Source organism: Scleropages formosus, chromosome 4 (genome assembly GCF_900964775.1).
Source record: "Scleropages formosus chromosome 4, fSclFor1.1, whole genome shotgun sequence".
Lineage (NCBI taxonomy): Eukaryota > Metazoa > Chordata > Actinopteri > Osteoglossiformes > Osteoglossidae > Scleropages > Scleropages formosus.
Window position 1 is genome coordinate 28,846,977 of NC_041809.1, and position 19,315 is coordinate 28,866,291.

Genomic DNA, 19,315 nt, shown 5'->3' on the forward strand with positions numbered 1-19,315 from the left:
ACACACACAGCCTTCAAAGTCTTAACATTTTATATAATGTTGATATTCCTTTTGAAATTAAAACGGTATAATTGTCATAGTAATGCATTTAGACGCGTGGGTGTGTGCAGCGTTGCAGGGCAGTTCGCGCTTTTATGGCCACATTTTTCATCGCTGTTAAACTGGATACGACCCGGTGCGGCATCGACTCAAAGTCCGCCTGGCAACCGGCGTTGCTAACAACGCTTCTTTTGAAAAAGGCATGATGATGAGCGACTGATTCACGTGGACCGCTGGGTTATGACGTGAGGGACTGTGTGTGCGCGGCTTCCCAGGTTTATTCGAGCCCACTGGGTCTTTGGTGGACATGATGCTGCACAGATTGTACGTTCTCGGTTCGAAAGGTGATTCCAGCCGCTGGAACATCTGGCGCAGTGTTTGGTGTTGCACAAGTACTGGGTGATTGTTCAGTGATTGGTGTCATCAGCGCCACTAAAAGCACATGTGGGCAACAAATGCTCATCTTTTCCTGCGCTCATATATATTAGTCTCCTGTAGTAATTCTGTTTTCCATTTGAGATGCTCGTTTACACATTTCTGTTATAACAAGAATCCAGCATCACATCAGGTGGCTGTCCATCAATACTATATGCCATATGGTACATAGAACATGGTTCTGTTATTTTATTTTTAATTTATTCCTTCGTGTAACTGAACAGTGTTTTCTGAAGTATGAATGAATGAATGAATGAATTAATGAACTTGTTAAAGGACATAAAGTGCACAGATATATTGAGGTCTGATAGTGGATAATAAGGGCAAAAATAGACATGCATAAATAATATGCATCTGTTAGAACTGGTACACAAGATATAAGTTGTGTGTGAATCTAAGTTGCATAACTGTAAATTGTGATTTTTTCATAAACTGCTAGATACTGTACAGATTACTTATAGGATATGTGAAATTCATGTGATGATCTGTCTGTCAGACTTTATCACAGCAGAAAAAAAGTCATTCATAGAATTGATCACACACACACACACTTTCTGAACCGCTTGTTCCATACGGGGTCACGGGGAACCGGAGCCCAACCCGGCAACTCAGGGCGTAAGGCCGGAGGGGGAGGGGACACACCCAGGACGGGACGCCAGTCTGTCGCAAGGCACCCCAAGTGGGACTTGAACCCAGACCCACTAGAGAGCAGGACCTGGTCCAACCCACTGCACCACCGCACCCCCTTACAATTGATCACTGACATCCAAACATATTAACAGTGTTCTTCAGCTGAAAATATAACTTTTGCTTACAAGCCATTTAAACTTAGAACAGAGAAAGCACAGCACAGGATTCCCCTAGGGGTGGTGAATCAAATCAAGCCTTTACAGCCGTTACTTAAGTCTTCTGGGACTGACTCCAAGTTCTTTTTTTTTTTTCTTTTTTTATAATTCATTTCTTTTTCATGAAGGGATACATTTTAAAAATACATTACAAGAAATGGCCTGATAATTCATTTTATCCTTGATTTCCCAAACTGGTTTACTAGCATTATTTTTAATAATCTCTTCCTGTTCTTAGCAAATTTTGTTACTGTCAAGCACTGGGGCCCTAGCAATGGATATTCTAATTTAAGCTTTCTAAAAAAGTTTAATATCATATCAGCTGGTTTCTTTGTCTGACAAAAACAGACTCGGCTGCCAAGGGGAGGAAGGTTATTAAGTGACAAAATTAGACATTTATCAATTTAAGTCACGTGAGTTACTATGCTATGTTTGTGCTATCCTCAATATTTTTACTGTGATATGTCCCAGTATAAACATGATGTTCTTTACGAATGTAATTAAAGATTCTGGCGACTCTTTGATCTTCGATCACCAGCTTAGACAGACAGTTGAAAGTGTTCGTAGGGCCAGTGCAGCCTTTGTACAGGTTGAATGGGGGGGAGCAGCCTCACAGATGCGGCATCATGCAGATATATCTGTTTATGCTGACTGAGCAAATGCTGTACTGCCAGCATGCTGTGCGACTGCGGCAAATGCTGACCGCAGTTAAAGTTCTCCACAGGGACAGCGCAGATGTAGCGACGCCAGATGTTCACTTCACCTGTGATACTATTTTACACCTTTTGTCAAAGGCACATTTGTGATTTTAACTCACATACCTTACAGTCAGCCCATCTTAAACCGCAGGATATGTTGCACGTCCTCGTCAAGGGTAAATGCTTTAAGGAGCACTATTTATGGATAATATGTGTTGCTCCTGACAGTGTTTGGGAAAAAATGTGCCTGCAGGAGTGACTTCTACCAGGAAATATTCATCTTTGTGTGATATGTGATATATCTTAAATCGACTTGCTCTGCTGAAAAGCAACTTTCATAGTGAAGCTCATATTCATTACTGTGCATGCATCACCCTTACTTGTGCATCATATTATTTACATGTCATTGCTTTGTTTTCATTGTGCACAACTGATTGCGAAATCTCCAGGTTGTACCTTTTTTTGAAGGAGGGAAATTAGTTTTAACTCTTTACAACATACTTTCTTCTTAGCTGAGGACACCTAGTCCTGAGGACAGTTGGGTTGAGTATAGATGCAAACAGGGAGAGGGAGATGTGGGAGAGGCAGGAGGGAAAGAGAAGCAGATGTTAGGATGGAGAAGGAGGGTGGCTGTGCCAGTGAGAAGGACACTGGTACGACTCACAGCTGCTACGGTTGAAACTGCAGCAGCAGCAGCAGCAGCAGCGGGATCCTGTCCAGAAATAGGCACAAAAAAAGCCTCCTCACTGCAGAGGGCTGTACTGCAGTGCTCTGCACTCCCTCTGCAGAGTTGCATTGCATCATGGCTTACAAAGTTCGGCTTTCGTCACGCTACTCATACAGGTTTCACACACCATTATGTCCCTGCTTTTGGAATGTGCACCAGAATTCCCAGGAAGAGCCAGGCAACGACAGCCCTCTTTTTCTGTTTGGAATTCACGGAAATTGGAAACAACAGAAAAGAAATGGCTCCTGTGCACCCCCAACGGCCCAGGTTTTATGGTATTGACCACGCCGGAGAAAGCGTCCGCTAGATGAATAAATGCATTATAAACATAAATCAAACAACACAATCCTCACAGTGCTGCCTACCTTGTCCAAGTGGAAGTAAGATGTGTTCAGCAGGTAGATGATGGTGTCCTCCACTCCAGTGTACTCCTGGTAGGTAAATTGTGTAGATCTGACCAGGGGTTTAAGGTGTAAATGTAAAATGTAATAAAATTGGGTGTCTAAAGGCTAGGGGGGCGTGGTGGCTCAGTGGGTTTGACTGGATCCTGCTCTCGGGTGGGTCTGGGGTTTGAGTCCCACTTGGGGTGCCTTGTGATGGAGTGGCGTCCTGTCCTGGGTGTGTCCATTCGCCCTGTGTTGCCGGGTTAGGCTCTGGCTCCCCGCAACCCCGCATGGGACAAGCGGTTTCAAAAATGTGTGTGTTTAAAGGCTAATGAAACTCCCGATGCTTTATAATTTTGATCACTTAATTAGTTAGTTCAAACTAAAGAGCGATTTATTTTATGTGTATTCCCACTCAGCTGTACATTTTCCCGGAGCAGTCTCAGCTGGTCCTGGTTATTTATGCACAATGTGAACAATGCTCGCTTTGGTTTGACACATCTTGTTGTTGAGAAGTATGCAGGATGCAGGGCACATTTATCGGTAGTAGTTTATTGCGTAATAAGGTTGTGAAGGAGGAAATACTAGACGTGCGTGTTCTCTGACTGACCAGTGCATATAATGCTGCTGCAGGGATGATGTGAAAGAGTTTTTTGAGGGATTAACGTGGATTAATGGGAAGACAGCCACATATGAGCAAAGTTACATTGATAATGTCCTGCTCAGAAAATCTCTGTGTTTATATTCCCAATAGGTGTCCAGTGAAGTGAGCACGAAGTTCTTCGATGGAGACAACAGGCAGACAGTCATTGCTCCATAAGAAAACTCTCAGTTTTATATCTTTATTCAGTCATTAGTAATTATTCCTTGGTCTTTTAGTTTTATTTCGTATTTCTTGATGTTCTCAAACATTCCTGAAACATTAGTATCATAGCGGTTTCTTTTAGGGTTAAAAAATTCTATCTATCTATCTATCTATCTATCTATCTATCTATCTATCTATCTTCAGGGAGTGCGGTGGCTTACTTGCCCTGTGTGTATTACATGGTTCTGGTATGTAAAGCTGTGTAAGATTGTATGGAGTTTAGTGCAGTGTTTCTAACAATGTAAGTCACCTCGAATGAAGGTGTCAGAAAAATAGTTAATCATCACTGTACTTTAGTTGAAGAAAAGCATCTGCTAAATGAATAAATGTCCTCCTAAATTTGAATTCTCATACAGTAACCATGATAATGATTATGATGATATTAGTAATAAAATGTATATTCTCGTCGATGTTCTCTTTAAAATTTCATGCTTTTTTGTCTCCACTTTTTAAATTTTATATCTATAGTGTACAGTATGCTTGTAATACCATGTACCCTCCCTTTCCCAAAGTAATGCTTCTCTTGTTCCATTTCACATTGCCATCCTCTTTTTCCCCTCCTTGCTTCACTTCTTTTTAAGTCTATAAGGTCAACGATATTATGCAAAGCTCCTGCTCTTTATAACATTGATGTTTACTTGCAAAGGTCACTGTGGAGGTCTTACTGTATGTGGTAAACAGACTTTATTTGGGAGACTTAATAAATCACTTTCACCCAACTAAGGTATCATGTTACTCTGAGCTCCATGACAGAAAAATAAAAGTAATTCCAAAGTAATTTCCATTTCCCAATTTTTTTCATTATCACAGTAATTATTCATTACCTGATTTCTTTTTCTTATGACAAAAGGTACAGTGTACATTACATTGGTTGTGTGCATAGGTTGTGTATAGCAAAAAACAATCAGTTCGTAGGTAAAGGAACATTTAAGGAACGGATAATTTCTAATAATGATGATTATAATGATATCATTGATTCATAGTTATGTCTGTGAACAAATAAAATGCATAAACACAAGTACATGTTTCTGTGACTCATTCCTATATAGGAAATGTATGCTGCCTACTGGCCCCTCCAATAATGCATGCGCACACACTGAAACCACTTGTCCCATACAGGGTCGTGGAGAGCCAGAGCCTAACCCAGCAACACAGGGCACAAGGCTGGAGGGGGAAGGGACACACCCAGGACGGGACGCCAGTCCATCGCAAGGCACCCCAAGCGGGACTCAAACCCCAGACCCACCAGAGAGGAGAACCTGGTCCAACCCACTGCACCACCACACCGCACCACACCTCCCCTCCACTAATGATGTAAAGTTATACTTCATTATTGTTTATAACTATTATCACGTGGAAACAAAAAACATGCATACAGAACTTTCCATAATCTAAAAAAAGGATAAAAATAAAATCAGACAGGACCATTGCTACAGACACAGGTCAACTGATACGAGTATTGAAAATGTTACACAAGAAACACACATATCTACCTAAAGAGATCAGGGACATATCCATCTTCATGTCCCCATTCTGAACAAACAGTGAATATTGTATATTGTCAAGTAGAAGGTGTGGGGTGGTCCAACAGATGTGAAGTCATTAAGCTAAACCTACAAAAATAACTTTCTTTCAGAATTATTTATGTCCTGATATATACTTTTATATTCAGCCCATGAGACCTAGTTTTGAGGTCCTGACTTTGTAACTCATTGTGACTGGAATCTGCACTGAAGACACACCTCTGATGTAGCAGTCTTCAGTCCAAAACTGCATGCATTTGCAAACACATCGAAAACCCAGCACTGAGAGAGGGTGTAAGGGAGGGGGGGCGGCAAGGAGAGGGACGACGATAGAGAAGCTGAGGGCTGTGAATATTTGCAGCGTCAGGCTGGGGAAGAAACTGGACCGAACTGGACTGAACTTTGGATTCCGTCCCAGAGCACCCTTCCACAGCAGTTTCCCACTCTTCCTTGCACCACTGCAGGTCTTACAGCTCCTTCTTTTCCGCCTGGGGGAGAGATGCTACCTGAGATCCACCAAATCAGCTCATCTCCCTTTCCAGTCACTAATGTGAGGGAGCGCGGGATGCTTATGCTGGATTGTGTTTGCCTTTTGACAGTCTAACCTTGTAGGAGTGACATCTTCTATCCTCATGGGTGAAAAGAAGAGCTCTTTCTGCTGCTTTTGAAAGAGAAGTATTTAGTAGAAGTGTCACTGAGCCATTGCTCTGTACCCTATCACTTCCAGAGTGGATTGCAGCCTTATTGCTCACTCTCCGTCTTCCTCTCTCTCTCTCTCTCTCTCTCTCTCTCTCTCTCTCATTCTCTGTCCCAGAACAAATAAAGTGGTGAGCATTTATCTGCAGGACTTCTGCTGATTGACCAAGTGCTCCTTTAAGTTTTTTTTTTTTAAATCTATGTCCCATACCTCTCTCCCAAACCTATCACACACACCTTCTTACCTCCAACCCTCTCCACAGAGCAGCGTCCCGCTCATACCTGTGTTTAGAGGGCTGACGGGCACTAAATCAGAGCAATGGTTACGGAGCCCTGGACGAATGGAATTCTGCACAAGTGTGCACACTTCAGGGACAAAATCCACAGCACTCTGCTAATCACCCTGCTGCTAGGTAAGGATGCATGCCGACTTGTATCTTACTCATCTCTCTTTTTCTTTTTCTCTCTCTATCTATCATCTACTGAGATTGCAGCCTGCATTGTTATTTAGGATCTCACTGCTCTTAATCCCTTTGACATAACATGGTGATGAGGTGATGCTTAAGTCACATATATTAGTGTTTGCATTTGTTTACCTAACTGTAATACCTTGTATTTAAGTTGTTTCCAAATATGTTCACTTAGTTCAGTAAGAAAGTTGTGTTTTGATGCTCCTTTTTCTGTCAGGTATTTTCATTCAGTTTTTCAATCTTTCGAGGAATAGCTGGAACCCTTGTAAGGTGCAGTGTTGGAAATTTTCCAGAAGTGCATTTTCACAGGTTTAATGTCATTTTGCTATGTCTCCTATGCTCTGGGTTCTCCTGCCAAAAGACATGAAACAATAATTAATGGAATGTTGTCAGCAACAACAGTATTAAAAGTATTGTAGGTTAATTTCTCTCTCCCATTTACCACTTGGGTGAATAATCAGATAGCACTAAACCTTAGACAGAATCACTGCAAAATGTGACAGCTTGCACTCTTTGCCTCTATTCCTGCAATTGCCCTTGAAATTAGCCTGTGTTAAGCTGTATTGTTGACGTATAGACAAGTAGATGCTGACTTGGGAAAGTGGTCTAGAGGCTTGTGAAGGACAAACGCAATTCCTGCTGTATTGCAGAGATCCTAGCCCAGTGTGTTCCATACCTCTGGGTCCTCTGTGAGCCCTTTTTTAAAGGCTGCACTGTTTCCCATATGCAAGCCCTACATTTAGGACAGCAATGTTCGAAACAGGATTGAATATGGGGAGTTCACATTCTTTGCTGGGCTACTTCTTTTTGCTATTTTGAGATTAATAGTAATTTGATTAAAATATGTTTATTTTTTAGCCTTTTCCCTTAGTGTAATACTATGATGCTTGCAGTTTTGAAACTGACAGAGGTGGTATATCAGGAAGAGGTGACTGTCTAATGGAAAGACAGATTGCTTTACAGGAGTGGTTGCAGCAGGTTCTTTCATTTGAAGAAAGAGTACCTACTGCATTACATCAGGATTAAATACTTCCTCAGAAGGTAATATATGGGTCATAAGTTTTAATTTATTGGAAGCGTGTTGGGGGGGTGCAGTGGTGCAGCGGGTTTAGCCAGGTCCTACTCTCTGGTGGGTCTGGGGTTCAAGTCCTGCTTGGGGTGCCTTGTGACAGACTGGCGTCCTGTCCTGGGTGTGTCCTACGCCCTGTGATGCCAGGCTAGGCTCTGGCTTGTCCCAACCCTGCTTGGGTCAAGTGACTTCAGCCACTGTGTGTGTGTGTGTGTGTGTGTGTGTGTGTGTGTGTGTGTGTGTGTGTGTGTGTGTGGGAAGAGTGTTCTCTGTTGTTTTCTTCATCACTCAAAACCAACACGAAATTTAGAGCCCTGAGTTTATAAGGCAACCTATAATCTTGCTTATGTCCATACTGCACCATCAAGGAGAGTGTTTACGCAGATAACTTTATAAAAAAAAAAGAGATGGAAAGGTCTGTATACTTAATGCTTGTGGAATTCAAAGGGCAAAGTGGTATACTAATAAAATATTGTGGGGGACACGACTGTTCCAATGATTAATATCTTACAACATAATGACTATAGCTATTGGGGTAATGCTGATGATGACAATAATGATGATGATGGACACGCCATCAAGTCAACCCTGACTCATAGTGACCGCTTGTGTGGTTTGCAAGGCAAGTGAGGGATGAATGTGGTTTGCCAGGGCCTTCTTCTGAGCATGCCTGCAGGGTGCAAACACAGAGAGAAACATAGAAACTCCTCACACCCTGAGCAGGACTTGAACCCCAGGGGTAATACAGATGATAAAATGTATGCACACTGTATAAATCTGGTGTTTTAGAATTGCACATTTTCCTGTGAAATTAAACAAAATGGATCCATCCGATGAATGAAAGGCCAACATTTGTGTTTGACTTGGTGTTTTCTACATGTATCTTGTATACGGCAACGTTCATTAACATATTGCATGCGGCACGTGGAATCATTGCTTGGGGTAGTGCCAACCTTGAAGAGAACTTCTTAAGAACTGCCTTATGCTAATGGAAACTAGCTGCCTCTAATTAAAGAACAATAATGGACATGATAAAGATAGCTTGTCAATTTTTTTTTTGATAAACTACCATTGACAACGAAATTATTTTCCTGATAGCTTGTTTTGCTTTTATTTCTTGTTTACCTTTTAAAGAAGACATATCCAAACACAGTAATCGATTGCATCATAGAGATTCACATTTGTGATTTTTGTTTGCAATTCATTAATTATCGAAATGGTTATAGTTACAAGTTTCCTATCATATTTGTCACGGAAATAAGAACCAGGCAATGGGAATGGCATTTATAAGATAGTGGAAAAAGCATTTTTGTTTCATGTGGCACACCTCATTTCAAAACTGAACATCTGTTTTCATGACTCAAGCAGTTAAGGGACATGATCTTATTTCTATGTCCCCATATGCAATGCTCTTTCTGTGGCTATAAAAAAAATAAAAAATGTTTTTAGATGATCTGGCACACAGCCAACAAGCTTCTGTCAAAATGGTCTTTCAAGCTGTCTTTTTGCTTTTCGGGTTATCACTTACTGGAGGGAAGGCTATAGTTGCAACATCATGACTTTAGGGCTTTGTGCTTAAGGGTTATTGTTATTCTTCATTTAATTGGCATCTTTGTCCAAAGTGACATACAATGTTAAATAAGTAACTTGACATCCAAAGGTGAACTGGTAAAGCAGTTGAAAAAGAGTTACAGTTTAGCAACAGCATATTTTCTAAAAGGACTGTAATATGGAAGACGTAATAAAAATTTGAAAATTTGAAAATTTGAAAAAGACTGAACACCAGGGAGGGGGGTGTGGTGGCGCAGTGGGTTGGGCCACAGTCCTGCTGTCCGGTGGGTCTGGGGGTCAAGTCCCACTTGGGGTGCCTTGCGACGGCCTGGCGTCCCGTCCTGGGTGTGTCCCCTCCCCCTCCCCCTCCGGCCTTAAGCCCTGTGTTGCCGGGTAGGCTCCGGTTCCCCGTGACCCCGTATGGGACAAGCGGTTCTGAAAATGTGTGTGTGTGTGAACACCAGGGAAGGTGCTGCATGCAGACAGTACACCTGGGTAGTTCCCTAACTGATTTCCAATAATGGAGGAGTGCGGCATGTGGACAGTACACCTGCATACACACACATGCCATACACAACACACACATAAAGGCCTATACCTGGTTGCCATGCTGGTAACCATGTCACCCTAACATTTTTACCTAGTTACCCTTAACAAGCACTCAGCTGCCATGCCTCCCCTACTGAAGTCCCTGTGCGATGGTGAGACAATATTTACCCTAGAGCAAGAAACAAAGAAGGGCAAAAATTGTCCTCATCCCCTTTCTCACAACACCTCACCTGGTCACCTAAGAACTCCAGAATAATGGCCATTACATCTAAAAGCCCTAAGTCAATGTCTTCTTGTCCCAGAAACCACTACAACTGTCTCAGTATAGTTGGTGTACATAAGCAGGTGTACTTTCTGTGTGCCATATTCCTCCAATGCCACAAATTGATTGGGGGACTACCCAGATGAGCCTGACCGATCTGAATCAAGGTCTGGTTTGGCACTGCTCTGTACCTGGACCAGGTCAGGATTTCCCTTGCCCATCAGGTTAGGGTGGGGGGTAATCAGCTGGGAGAAGCTGGGGATGAAATGTCAATAATAGTTGGTAACACCTAAGAAAGGTCTGATTTTTTTTCTTAGTTTTGGTTGGGGAACAGGCTGAAATGGCTGCTGTTTTATCTTATTTTGTGCTAAACCTTGCTTCCGCTCACAAGGAAGCCTAGATTATCAATTTTCGCTTAACCAAACTGCACATTTTGCTGGATTCACTGTGTGCCTGGCGTGAGCCCATGTCAGCAATTTCAGATGGCCCTGAGATGTATTAGATGTCTTTGCCAGCCATTATTAACTGTAAGGGGGTGCGGTGGTGCAGTGAGATTGGCTGGATCCTGCTCGCTGGCGGGTGTGGGGTTCGAGTCCTGCTTGGGGTGCCTTGCCCTGGACTGGCAACCCATCCTGGGTGTGTCCCCTTCCCCTCCAGCCTTGTGCCCTGTGTTGCTGGGTGAGGCTCCAGTTTACCTTGGGACAAGCAGTTTCAGACAATGTGTGTGTACTAAAGATAATGATGTGATCAAGAAAAGCAACACAATGGCTTGCATGTGGGTAAAGAATTTTGTCTGTTATTCACCGGAATGTTGTGCAGGGGCCCCATGAAGCCCAAATGGAATGGCAACAAACTGGTGCAATCCAAAAGGAGCCGAGAAGGCTGAGATCTCTTTTTTTGGGACGGGGATATGCCGATAGCCTTTCATTAGGTTCAGTGTTCAGTAAAAGCACACTAAGCCTAGACAGTTCAAAAGTTTTTCCACTTAAGCTATTTGATATGCATTGAATTTGGTGACTGCATTGACCTTTCTGTAACTGAAACAGAACTGTACTGAGCCGTACACTTAAGACACAAGTACTATTTGGCTGCTGTATTTGCTTTTTGATTCCTCTATTACTCTCACTTTCACCATTTTATCTAGTTCTTTTCGTCACAGGATTTTGTTTGTGAACAGTGAGCTGTTATGAATGGCTTTGCTCCTACCACTAATTTGGCTCACTACACTACTCCTAGTTGGGGTTCTATGTCATGTTCTACAAGGTTGGTGCGACTTGGGAGGGGCAAAAAAATATCTGGAATCTTGGCTTGCAACTTTCATATATCCTCCTGTTAACCTGGGGATACCTCATGTTTCCACCAAATTGCCTAGCCCATCTTGTTTTCTTCTGCCATTTTTTCAGAAAGTTATGAATGTGATGGAGTTGACAGAAATTGCCTTTGTCTATGTCGATTACCTAGTAGTCAACACCTCCAACTCGCTGTGTGACCACAAAGACCTCTTTCTGCTTTCTGAGCAGTTTGGAATGGGATATTTGTAAGAGGAAAAGGGCTTTGTCTCCTGGCTCAAATTGTCTAAGTTGGGAATTTGTGCTATAAGACTAGGCTCCCTTGTGGTTTGCCTAAATAAGTTTAACTTTGTGTGCAATTCTTCTCCCTAGAGCCTCCCTAGGGCTCTTCTCCCTAGTAATATCCAAGATGCCTCCCATAGAGGGGCTCAGATGCAGAGAACCCTGTTGAAGCCTTCAGGACTTTGAAGACAACAAACAACTAGGGTTCTAACATTTTATCCCAGTTCTGCATGTCATCGGGAAATAACTTACAGATCATGTTCTTCAATGTTTTATTGAAGCGTCCAACTAACCCATTTCTTTGGGGTTAAAGATAGTTTTAATTGCCTGCAAGTGTTTGTGCAGGTCTTGCTGGGTGTGGAATATGAAGGATGTTCCCCAATCAGTAAGGACCTCCTTGGGAATTTCCATACAGGAGAAAACAGTGTATTCAGATAAGTTTTTACCTTAATGTTATGCAGCACTATGACTTCTGCACACTGGATCCCATAGCCTATAATTACCAATGTGAAAAATACCCCTTCACACTGTGCTCCATTGGACTGACAAGGTCTATGCACACATGCTCAAAGATACCGTTATCAATTGGAGAGGCTGGAGAAGAGCCCTAGGGATGGACAAAGGGTTTACTCTGGCACTCAAGCCATTCTGTGCATCAATGGCACATATTGGCACAGACTCTTGGTCAGTGAAATCTGGTCTGCAAGTGGCATAGGGTCTTCTCCAAAGGAACCTATCAGGTTACTATTTGTTGCTTGGGAAAGAGCTATCTGGCTGTTTTGACTGATGAGCACCTTCATTTATTTTCTCCATTCTGTTTTTTTTGGGATAGTTTATTGTTCATTATCCAAAAAGTAACTCTGACCCTTGTCATCAAACTAACGGTGGGGACTGGGAAGCCTGTAAAGATGTGCAGGTAGTGGCTTTCATCAGGGCTTTTTTTGGATAGAAGTAGCACCAACTATGATGGAGTTGAGCTGAATGAGGGTTCTATCTATGGTGGGACTGAAGGTACTGTTCTGAGTTGCCTGTTCTACAGGGTGCACAGCTAGGGGTGGTCTGGGGGTGAATCTGTGGAGATTACCATGTGATTCTCCCCTAACTTGAACCCTTCAACCAGCTGTAAACAGTGCAGCCAGTCAGCAGTTTTTGTCAGAAGGGCAGAGATGAAATGGTCCTGCACAACAGGATCAATGATCTCCTGCCTAGCAACATTTCCAATAGAAGCCAGTGGGTGTAGGAGTTGTGTAGCTGTGCAGATTTCCAGTGTCTCTATAGCAGAGGCTCCTCATCTTCTTTCTATGGCCTTCGGCAGTCAAACCTACTTTCTCTATGACTCTCCATGATCCAGATTGCATACCACTATTGTGTAGGGTCAACATCTCCCCTGATGACATGACAGTCAATCCTGCCCCACATGTTGCAGTTGCTGCATGGCAATAAGATGGTCAAGTAGGTGGAGCAGAGGCATGTCCTTCATGACAGTCAAATTACTCTTCTCCTGGATTTTGGCAAAAGGGCACAGACTCAGGGCTTCTGGATTTAGTCGTCTTTATTCTGGAGCTCTTAGGTTGCACAACGTTTTCGGGAGAAGGGGATGAGGATAGTCTTGGCCATTCTCTGTCTCTCAGGAGGTCAGTCTCTGTCTCTTTGTGTTCGTCCAACAGCTGCACAACTCCTACACCCACAGGGTGAGCCATCTCTCACTTCCACACAGGGGCTTAAATAGGGGAGTGATGGCAACTGAGTGTTTGGTATTGTTACCTAGACATATGTGTTTGCGTGGCATGGTTACTAGCATGATAAACAGGTGTAGGCCTTTACCTGAGTGTGTTATATATGATGGCAACTACTCAGAGGTACTGTCCACATACCACAGAGAACTACTGGGCTACAGTTGTAGATGAAATCCAACACCAGTAAAAAAGGTTCTTCTCGTACAAAAGAATTACACAGCCTGCAGCAATTCAGATATTTGTTTATTCATACACAGTTTAGTAGTACTGTAATTTAGACAGTCGCCATTACTTTTTTCAGAGACAGCGAGTCTCAAGACAGTGATCAGTCATGTTAGTTTTCTACCTTTGAAGTGCAAGACTATCTGTAGCTCAGTTTTCAAGATGAATATAAGAATGAGGGCTGCTTTCAGAGCTTTCATAGGGCCCACACTTGGAAAGAGCCTTCACACTTCTATATGAAATTTATTTTGTTTGGTGGGCAGAGCAATATTCTTTCAGGGAGCTCAGAATTCCTATCTACACCACTGCCTGCATTTTATAAAAGAACTTATGGATCAGATGAGAAAGACTATAACAAGGCCTTAAGAGACTTTTTAGGATGTTCTGGTAGTACTAGTGAAAAAAGAGTTTCTTGTTTTGTCAAGACATCAGGGTTAGCCTTTTTAGTTGAAATCTTGGGATCATTAAGAATTAAATCTATTTCTTTAGTCAGTGGCCTTTTCCTGACATTTTATCTTATGGTTATTTTGTTCGCAGTTTTATTTTGAAAAGGATTATAACATTTTTTTTCGTTGAGAACCTCAGTGATATACCCATGTTGCTTCTCTGTGGTTGTGTTGGTTAGGGAAGGCAGTTAAGCTTCTTGGTCTTGAGTCATGGAGATATACTGTATGTTGGCAACCCGGGGTGTTGTTCTCTGTGGCTTCATGGTGAGGTCGGTCAGACTGGGTCTCTGTGTGCAGCCGTTGTAATATACGCATGGGGTGTACATCTTGTCCTGTGTATCCTGAATGAATGATTTATTGTTTCAGTCACCTACAGTACCATTTGCAATTTAATGTGATATGCAGAAGAAACAATAGTAGTAGAGTAACACTGACTGACAGCTTTAGATGAATATTCAGGGTCTTTTTTACAAGACATTTTTAAATTTTTGTGCGAAACAACATGCTCGAGCAGGTTAGACTTTCAGTCTAGATGCTGGCAAGTTGAAATTGAGAAGGAATAATTGGCTTCGTATCATTGGTTTCTCAAAAAAAGAGAGCGTAACATTTTCAGGATCTTGATCTTTGCTAAGTTTGATTATCTTCCATGCTTTAAACAATCACTGTATGTAAAGCTTCTAGACTTTGGACATGCAGGAAGAACTGCCAAGCATAAATCTGAAAGGCATAAGGCCCCATCTCCTAATGACTCCTGTTCCCTTTACTAGAAAAAACTGTATTTGCTGAGAGAGATGAGCAAGTGATTGGGAGACACCCACCTTATAATTCCTATTACAGTAGAGATTTAAGACGTTCTGAGCAGGTGACCAAGTTTAGATTTTAAAATATCAATTTTACTACAAATGTGGTAAACATAAAACCACACTTCTCCTCATTTTGTCCTATGAGAATAAACAAAGACATATTTCCCCCAGAAATATTCTAGATACGTAATACAGAGGTTATTGTGACAGATGATTTGCAGACTTATACAAATTTGTATATGGTTTTTCTGTTTCGGATTCATTGTACGTTGTACCATCAGGAGAACTAGCAAGTGGCTGTTGCAGTAGTCCAAGCAAGATTTTGCCATAACCATAATAGGAAGCTCTAAAAATGTGGTGTAAAATAAACGCAGATCCTGAACATATTATACAGGAAGTACCTACAGGATCAAATTTTGGCTACTCTGTATTGTGTGAAGCAGAGACTTGAGTTACTTGTTATTCCGACAATTTGGACCAAGGAAGCAGATAAGATGAGTGAATGTTCGAGTTTGATAAAGGATTCCCCACAAGTGGATGAGAAGTGGATCTCAGTCTTGGAAAGATTGAGTTTTGGAGGGTTGTCAGTTATCCAAGCAGACCTATAGGAAGTCAAGTTTCAGTGCATGCAGAGAGAATAAATTGTTAGTAGGGTGAAAAGAAGAAAGGAAGTGTGTCTCTTCAGCGTGCCTTTAACAAAGCTGAATACATTGAGATGTGAATGGAAAGTTCATTCTAAAAAAGTCACTTGTTTACAATCACAGTGATTTAGGGGAAAAAACTCCAGATCTTTTTTTCCCACACCAGTTTTTTCTCTTCTCATATAGTTGTCTTATTCTCTTCTCTTTTCTTGTCCCCCTTCCCCTCTAACACGCCCCCTTTTTCTTTTTTCTTCAGGAGCATGGTGTTCTGAAGCCCTGGAGATGTCAGTGGGGAAGATCCCCTTCCTTGAAGCAGTGAACGGGAGCACGGTGTTGCTGCCCTGCATTTACAGCAGCTGCATTGGCATCAAGGACTTGTACTTTAATTGGCAATTCAATGATAATGGCACAATGAGGAAGGTGAGAAGTGATCACTTTAACAGCTGAAGTACCCAAAATATTAATTCCTTACCTCCATATCGATAGCTGATAAACAAAGAATAATGAGATAATTCCAATATGATTTTTAGAAATCACTTTGTGTGTTAACTGGTGCCTTGCAATGTCTGGAGGGCTTCTACAAGAATACCTGATATATATCCTTTTAATATAATTAATAATACAGTGGTACTATACTTTAAGTTTCTATACTTTAACAGATTCTGCTTTGATCAATATGTTTCTAAGTGAACTTGATGAGGTCTAATTATATGTAGAAATAAAGTAATGTTAAATATTGTAACATTCTCTATAATATAAGAGTGATTATAGGTCAAGAGGAGATTTAGGAATGTCTCCTCACACCTCAACACTGAGGAATCACTTAGCCATAAAGTCATGATGTTACCTGTAATAAACCCCCATACTGACTAAATACCACATGTCTGTTTCCTTAGGTATGCGAAGGTGTGATCCCAACCGAGACGGTGGAGCCGCATGTAAATGTCTATAAGGACCGTGTAGAATTTATAGGTTCCAGCAAAACCAGCAACATCTCCATCTTGCTGTGGAATGTCACCTTTGACGATGAGGGAGAGTACACATGCTTTGGGCGCAACCCCAAGGAAAAGGGAAAAAATCACAGTGCAATTTTTACCCTTATTGTTGTGGATGAGCGTGAGTGCAATCCTCTAGTGTACACCTTTTGTTCCCTTCATATCCTGCACTACTGTCCAAAGAAGCAGGAGTTGTCAAAGTGGCAAACACACAATACTGCATTTTCAGTTCAAGTGCTTAAAAAAGTCCAAATGTATTTATTTACTGTGTCGTTTGCACATTGCACACATAACTCAATGTGTCTGTGTATATTGTGTATTTATATATGTGGCCATATTGTCCAGTAATTCATTATGTAATGTGTTTTCCAGTAATTATTTTTAGCTCTCCTCACCATTCCTTCCACAGTGTTTGTTGACTAATTCCCCACCACTCCCTTACATTGTCTGCTTTGATTTTCTTTACTTTATGTCTTCAGTGAAGGTAGTTGACAACACCCTGACCATCATTATCGCGTCGGCAGTGGGAGGTGCCATTGGTCTATTGATGGCCTTCATGTTGTTGAAAAACTTCACCCTCTATGTCCTTGCCAAGATTGAAGAGAAAAAGTGAGTACCACAGAATGAGAGTTGGGCTGGAGGAGCTGGATCTAATTTGGAAAGTGTGACTTGTGCATTTGTGTGTCTGTGGGATATGGGGATAAGACATATTAGAGCATTTCATATAAAGTGGGAAGTACACTCATCCCTCACTTATTAGAGTCCCTTATAATAAAAAATCACTTTGTAGAAAAATATACCCTTTTTTTGTACTGCAGGCTGATAACTTCAGCATGGTAGCATTTTTTGCCCTGTATGCGGTCATCATACTTGAATAAATGTGTTTCATGCAATCCTGAAAAGGATGCAACGGGCAGTATAACCACACACACACACACACACACACACACACTCAACTCACATTTGTGAGCCAAAATATCAGAATGTCTCTGTCCATTGTGTTGTGCACTTTTTCTCACACACTGTGGTTGAGGGGTATGTTCCAGACCACCGTGACCGTGAAATGGACAAGTGGTTATTGATAATTAATGAATAAAACAGCACATAACATTAAAAGTCAAGGTAAAAATAATATTTTTCTTAAAAATATAAAATATGTTGATGTTTTATTAGGATGCATAAAAACACCTTTTATTTTGATTTTTAAATTCATTTAGGTGACATTTTTTGACTGGGAAGCAATATTTTTCCATAAGAAATAATATTAATATGATCCCTTCATAGTTTCCACTCAAACTGAAAATCTGCCTAACTGGGTAATTTCATAGGATAAATTATCCCTGTTAAGGGAGAGGGTTAGGATGGGTGTAAATATAGTCTCTACGTTGATTATGAATTGACAAAATTTAAGGATGGGATATATAAAAAAATCAGGTAGAGCAATAAGGTCTGGGAATATTAAAATGTTGAAATATCAGCATAAATATTGAGGTGATTCACCACATCACTCCACTCTGCTTTGCCGTTTTAACTGCATCTCTTCTGCTTTTTGTCAACAGTAAAGAGTGCCTTGTGAGTTCCTCAGGGATTGATAATACTGAAAACGGCCTCTCAGGATCTAAAGTCGACTCCAAAGCGACACCAAAGAAGGCATGAACTGTGTTACATTTATCTTGTTTTACTTGTTTAGCAATGGTCCGTTTTTTGTTGGTTCGTTACATTTATATGGAAAAAATACCTGTTTCCTCTGGGCTGGATCAGATGAACCCCCACAACTAATTACAGCTCAACAGAAAATAGATTTAATGGCAATTTTTTTCCACTGAGTTTCTAGTGCTTATTGCACTAATGTTTCATTATTCATCTCACACGAATTTTATTTCTTACAAAAAATTGTACAGAAATGGTAAAAATAGAAATGAATGCATTTTTAGCTGTTCACAATGCAGGCAGCGTTCATATAAATCTGCATTAAATAATGAGCCATTTAGTGAACCTCCATGGTATCATTAATATTAATCTCACAAATATCCTGTAAAATAATAAAAATCAAAAGCAATAAAACACATGCCTGGCCTGAAAATGCAAGATGTCATTTACCATAAATCCTATGCGCGAATAACTACTGATATTTCTGCTGATGCTATGCACGTTCCGTGAACAATGATTAGAGAGATCTGACATTTTATGCACATTCTTAATTCTTGTAAAACAAGGTATAGCCATAGAATAACTCTGAAACAGACAAAGCAAATATTGCTGCTATTGTGCATGTTACCTAGGTATAGATACTGAATTTATCTTCAGTGAGTAACATATCCAGCATAGGCTGAAATTTAAAACTGCTTGTTTAATACAACACGAGTATATTCCTCTTCAGCACTGTTTATGAAAACTACTGGGAGAATATCTATGAAAAAACTTATTTTTTGCGGAAGGTAACTTGTTTAATTTCAACAGAAACAGGGAAAACGGAAAAGTTGTGGGGGTGCAACACTGGATCCTGCTGAGTACGGGTTGGATTTTCTTCGCTTTAGTTAAAACACACGTGCCTGCTAGTGCTTCATGTTTCCTCTGCTGCCAGGGAGGGAATAAACTGCTGCAAATCAAAGCTCAGCTGCTACTTTACAAAATGCTACGTAACTGTGTGGATAAATTAAACCTAATTTATAAAATAAAATCACCCCAAACCTATTTCGTATAGAAACAAATTCGCTACTGAAAATCGTGCTTCAAAAATTTAACCAGTTTATTTTTCTTAGCATGGTGAGATGCTGAAGGTTTTTATA

The 19,315-nt window shown here is 41.1% G+C and overlaps 1 protein-coding gene across 1 annotated transcript; it reads left to right on the plus strand.

Moving 5' to 3' along the window:
- Window positions 1-6,352: 6,352 nt before the first annotated feature.
- Window positions 6,353-18,290, plus strand: LOC108934289 (sodium channel subunit beta-4-like). The gene is made up of 5 exons (XM_018751877.1): window positions 6,353-6,624; window positions 15,788-15,951; window positions 16,428-16,647; window positions 17,006-17,135; window positions 18,086-18,290. Exons 1-5 carry the CDS (start codon window positions 6,531-6,533, stop codon window positions 18,180-18,182), a joined length of 705 nt encoding a protein of 234 aa, XP_018607393.1. The 5' UTR covers window positions 6,353-6,530; the 3' UTR covers window positions 18,183-18,290.
- Window positions 18,291-19,315: the final 1,025 nt, after the last annotated feature.

Bases quoted from the DNA above. Each gene is read 5' to 3' on its own strand.
- LOC108934289 (XM_018751877.1), top strand. From the start codon at position 6,531: ATGGTTACGGAGCCCTGGACGAATGGAATTCTGCACAAGTGTGCACAC. The intron at 6,625-15,787 runs GTAAGGATGCAT...TTTTTTCTTCAG, and splicing joins GCTAATCACCCTGCTGCTAG to GAGCATGGTGTTCTGAAGCC. The intron at 17,136-18,085 runs GTGAGTACCACA...TTTTGTCAACAG, and splicing joins GCCAAGATTGAAGAGAAAAA to TAAAGAGTGCCTTGTGAGTT.